At 50.5% G+C, this 5,502-nt stretch overlaps 1 protein-coding gene across 1 annotated transcript; it reads left to right on the plus strand.

Moving 5' to 3' along the window:
- Window positions 1–587: 587 nt before the first annotated feature.
- Window positions 588–4,700, plus strand: egr3 (early growth response 3). The gene is made up of 2 exons (XM_038785583.1): window positions 588–1,154; window positions 2,208–4,700. The coding sequence occupies exons 1-2, from the start codon at window positions 989–991 to the stop codon at window positions 3,197–3,199; spliced, it is 1,158 nt and encodes a 385-aa protein (XP_038641511.1). The 5' UTR covers window positions 588–988; the 3' UTR covers window positions 3,200–4,700.
- The last annotated feature ends 802 nt before the right edge of the window (window positions 4,701–5,502 follow it).

A 5,502-nucleotide genomic window follows, 5' to 3' on the forward strand; every position in this document is an offset into this window, starting at 1 on the left:
GCTCCAAACACGGGAGCGGTAAATCAAAATGGCTTTAGCAAAGCAGGAGAGAGAGAGAGAGAGGGGGGGGGGGGGGAGGCGAAATGAAGTTTGAACTACAAACACAAATTCTCACTTTCAAACCAGGAAGTGGATTATTTCACCATTATTTATTTTCCTACTTTACAATTTCAAACGAGAGAGAGGGTCCCATTACGTCGCTGCTTTTTTTAAGGATGTGGTTCCGACCAGACAGTATTTTCCACTTCAGAGACGGAACGACACACACACACACACCGGAAAATGGGCCAAATTTGGCCGGGGAGTGCCGTGACGCTGCTGCTCTGCCCTAATATGGAGTTCCAGTCTGCAGGCTGCTTCTGCAAGAGGCAGCTCTACACACACACACACACACACATCCCCGGGCAGGGGGCTCCATCTATACACTGCCAGCCCCCAGCATGCCCACCACTGCAATGGGCAAGCTCTTCCTTTCTCAGCAAAGCCCCTGCCCACCACCACCCCCCACTGCTACCAGCCCCTGGGGGCTGTCTCTCTCTCTCTCTCTCTCTGTACAGCCCCAATCTTCCACCCGCGACGTCACCCAGCCCAACTCTTTGGATGTCCTTGTAAGGGCATCTACGTCACGGTGCTTTCCTTCCCGCCATATATATGCGGGAGGCAACAGCATTCTCCAGCACTTCAATATTGCCAATTGCACAGCCTCCGGGAGGAGAGGCAGCAAGAGGGGCCGAGCAGCATTTACATTGCCTTTTCCTTCACATCAACTCAGTGCATCTTCCGCCTCATCCTCATTGCAAACGTTTGCCTGGAGAATTTAAAAATACAACAGCAACCCCACACAGGAGCAAAGGGGTTTCTCTCTCTATATATACACACAGAGATATCAAAGCGATGTGATCTGGGACTGCTATTCGTGTGTTGTTGGAAGAGGATCTCTCTCTCTCTCTCTCTCCACCTTCCCTCTCTCCGCTGCCTGTGCTCTGATATGACAGGCAAGCTGCTGGACAATATCCCGGTGGCAATGAGCACTTTGTTAAACCACCTGCAGGAGACCGGCTACCCTGACGATGAGATTGCACCCGCCGGTCCGGCACCTATCAACATTTTTAATTCGGACTCGGGCAGCGCGTACGGCGGCCAGATGGCTGGAGGTAAGACCTCTCTAACCGATGCCAAGTGAGCTGTGGCTTTGCCACAGGGTGCCAAAGGGTGCACGTTGAATGTTGGTCTGGGGTGTGTTGTATACGCGCTGTAATAAGGAGTATAACAGTGTATGTTCTGCACAGAGGTCAGCATGAATGGTCACTGATATCCAGATTGAAGTGATGTGCAGTTATATAGGCTGATGGGGTTGAACAATCTGCAATCATTCAGTCTGTATACCTTCTCACTACTGCATCCAGTTGGGTCAATGTGAGATTTGCGTTGCAAATATGTCGCGCTTTGTATTGGTGACAATATTCCTCCAGTCAATGTGCAGGCTTGGTAGCCAGGGAGAATGGAAACTGTTCAACAAAAAGGGTGCACTGTGCCCTTCAAAGCTGCATTTAAATAATTCCCATAATGTTTGTGCCGGATACTATTTATAAATTGTCATATACCATGGAATATCGTGGTGTGCCCGTGTGTTCGACTGAAGTCATGGATTCCAGGTCTCCTGTGCGATGTGGAACTTTGTGGCAGTAATGGTGTGTTTGGATCGCTATCTCTCCCTCTGTGTCAGTGCAAAGCTTTGCAATGCCGGAGCCTGGAGCCTGCCTTCCAGTCTGTGGGAGACATTCTGCCGGCTGGCCTGGGCTAGTTCACTGTGCTGAGTGGCCATGTTGCCGATTAAAATCAAAGGCAGAGCCTTTTACACATTGACATATTTACACATTGGCTGGGTGGGTGGGTTGCTCGGAGTGGGTGGGGGTGGTTGTATGGGAGCACTGTACACGCAGTGATTTTAGTGTGGTAGCGTTTCCTGTCGGCGTGTCCACTCGCACTGTAACAAACCCTGAAATCGCCCAGAATTGGCGGCTGCCAACTTCACTAGTATGTTTGTGTTTGGAGGGGCAGGTAGAGGGGCGTGTGTGTGTGTGTGTGTGTGTGGAGAGATGGCAAGATCAATACAAGTGTATTTGAGGCACAGGATGTGTCTGTGTTCAATGCCATTGTAATGACTGATAGACTCATGGTGAACATTCTTATTTGCCTTTGCCCAGATGGACTGATGGATGTTGGGATGGACAAAGGCAGCCAGGACCTCTCCTATCCACACACTTTCCAGCACTCCAGCCGCAGCCAGACTCTCACATACTTGGGCAAATTTGCCTTCGACTCGCCGCCTGGGCCACTTGGAGGCTCCAACTGGTGTCCGGAAAACATCATCAACTTGGCGGGTATCTTCGGAGTGTCTCACTCCCCATCGAGCAGCAGCCAGACCTCCACATCCTGCAGCATGCTACAGAACCAGGGCGAGATGGAAGCCATGTACCAGGGCCAAGGCTCCTATCCACAGTGTGGTGAGATGTACCAGGAGCAGGTTTATCACAATCCAGCCACTACCAATGCTAATCCCTACTCCAACCAGGACTACCACTCCAAGGCCAGCCAGGACAATAACATCTTCTCTGTCATCCCGGAGTATAACCTCTTCCAACACCACAATGATCTGAACTCCATCACAGAACACAAACATTTCTCAGCTTCTGTGGAGCCTATCCGTATCCCGCCTCCTCTCACCCCTCTCACCACCATCAAGGCGTACACAGACTCCAAACAGATGCCCAACAACTTCAGCTCACACCCCCATACCCTCACCCTCAAACCCATCCGGCCCAGGAAGTACCCCAACCGGCCCAGCAAGACCCCGGTCCATGAGAGACCCCACGCCTGTCCTGCCGAGGGCTGTGACCGCAGATTCTCCCGCTCCGACGAGCTGACCCGGCACCTGAGGATCCACACGGGCCACAAACCCTTCCAGTGCCGCATCTGCATGAGGAGTTTCAGCCGCAGCGACCATCTGACCACCCACATCAGGACCCACACTGGCGAGAAACCCTTCTCCTGCGACTTCTGCGGCCGCAAGTTCGCGCGCAGCGACGAGCGCAAGAGGCACGCCAAGATCCACCTGAAGCAGAAGGAGAAGAAGGTGGAGAAGGTGCCGGCTCTGCCCAGCTCCAGCAGCAGTGCCCCGGTCACTACCTGTGCCTAGAGCCCAGCCTGCCTGCCTGTGCGGATAGGTGACAGGTTGCATTGCCCTCCAGCCCTCCTCAGCAGCAGAGCCTTGGCTGAGCACAGCTCCAAAGTGCAGGGGACATCTTGCACCTTTTCCTGCGGAGTCCCAGCTCACTGCTCCCCCTCTCCGGGCATCTGACCTGCCCCCAATTGGCGGAGGGACCCGAGCAGGATGAAGCTGCACTCGGCTCCTCTCTCTGGTGGACTTGCCTCTGTGCATAGTTTTATATGTGTGTGTGTGTGTGTGTGTGTGCAACCCTCCCGTCCATTTCTTCATGCAATTTCGGCGGAATATTGAACAGTGTGGGAGAAGGACCCACATCTCTCCCCTGCATTGGCCAGGGACCTGGCCGTGTCTCTGACTGTGCAATGGACAACACACAGGAGAGCCAAATCCCAAAGCCCAACCACTGAGAGACACTGGGCACATCCCCGGCAACCTGTTTGTCAACCCATCAGATTTGAATGAATGTTTCCAACCCGCCAATGGATGGACACTTGCACTCTGCCCCCACCTCCACCCCCTCCCACAAACACTGCTGTCTCTCAACTTTGCACAATCTGCTTTGGTTTTTGGTTCCTCGGCAGGGTCACTGCTCAAACCCAGGAGGGTCTTTCTTCACTGTTCGGAAAAGAAGACGCCTGCCAGTACCTCGGTTTGTTTCTGCATAGACACATGCCACTGGCGTGTCACAAGCTCCCAGACAGATGCACAGAGGTGGTGGTGTCCTGCAACTTGATGCAGGCTCCTAGACATTGACGCTCTCTTTGACTTTTGTGTTTGTGTGTGTACTGCGGTTTTACACCGCCCAGCAAAGGCCACTGCCTCCAGCCATGCGACAAGTGCAAGTCCCACGCCACTTGTACACTCTGAACTCAATTTGTGTTGTTTAATCCCCCCCCACCCCCCTCCCACACCTCTTTTTTGAGAAATGGGAGGCACTCCTGCACCTTGACTGAACTCTTCCGGTCATCACTTGCAAGCATGTTATTGCACGCTCACCTTCCCTTACAAACGGTGCACACAGACAGTTTGCAGCTTTGCTGGCGAAATGTTACCCCCCTCCCCACCCCCCACACACTTTCCGTTCCTCCCCCTCCAGTTTTTAATGTCTGCATGTAGACATTGTATGTCGGACATGGGATCAAAGTGGTTTGATATTTACAATCAAGAAGAAACCTGTGAGAAATGCTTTTTTCGGAAGATTTTTGCATACAGTATTTTGAACAGAGATGTATTATATTTTGTGGCTTTATTTTTAAGATTTCATGGTGCCTTATAATAAGGCACCTGCTTGATTTTGTGAAGAGATGGTGATTTATTCACCAATGTTCTCATTGGCTTTTGTCTATTGTAATGCAGATACTGTCATTTAGTTAAAGTATAGGCATTCGACAGATACCTAATGTATTGTTGTACCATTTGCACTGTGGGCAAATGCTGAAAACATAAAAGACATTTGTGTTTGCTGAAAAAAGTTCTTCTTGTGTTTTCTTTCTGACCTCACTCCAGCCCACCGAGTCTCTCTCTCTCTCTCTCTCTCCTTCAATCCCTCTCTTTTTAGTCTGCTCAACTCGCCTGTACCTTTCCGACTGTCCCATATCCCCCTCCCTGTGTTTGCAACAAGCTCCAGTTTCCATTCTTGGTGAAATGATGGGGTTGCCCTCCCCTCCAGAGAAAAGAAAAGCCCGGGTGGGGGGGGGGGGGGGGGGTGGAACGAAGTTGCTTGCTGGCCAGCACTAGAATATCAGATCAATCAAATGTTTGAATTGGGGAGAAACCTCTTTTTACCCAAGATAGTTAAAATACGGAATTGAGGGAAATAGTCTAACTGCGTTTCAGGTAATCATAACACCGAGTTGGATAAACAGAGGAAGGAGACAGAACGGTGAGAGGCAGGAGAGGGAACTTACTGGGGAGAGAAGGAGGCATCTGAACGGTCCAGCTGGGCTGAAAAAGCAGCTCAGGGACAGTCTGAGCATTTGTAACCCTGCCAATTCTTTCCGTCTTCCCTTCGTTTAAAAAAAGTACGGGTCATAGATATTATGCAAAGGGGCATAACATCATACATGTGAAAAAACACAAGTACTAATAATAATCTTTAATAATAATCTTTATTGTCACAAGTAGGCTCACATTAACATTGCAATGAAGTTACTGTGAAAAGCCCCGAGCGACAAAATACCCTCACCCAGGCAGTCCACTGTCACATTGAAAACGATTTAAAACGCATTTACTCATTCAATAAATATTCTGACAATGTAAATAAAATATAGAGA

Source organism: Scyliorhinus canicula, chromosome 26 (assembly GCF_902713615.1).
Source record: "Scyliorhinus canicula chromosome 26, sScyCan1.1, whole genome shotgun sequence".
NCBI classification, from domain to species: domain Eukaryota; kingdom Metazoa; phylum Chordata; class Chondrichthyes; order Carcharhiniformes; family Scyliorhinidae; genus Scyliorhinus; species Scyliorhinus canicula.

Excerpts from the sequence above, each read along its gene's own strand:
- egr3 (XM_038785583.1), top strand. The coding sequence starts at position 989 with ATGACAGGCAAGCTGCTGGACAATATCCCGGTGGCAATGAGCACTTTG. Across the intron at positions 1,155-2,207 it reads CGGCGGCCAGATGGCTGGAG|ATGGACTGATGGATGTTGGG; the intron begins GTAAGACCTCTC and ends GCCTTTGCCCAG.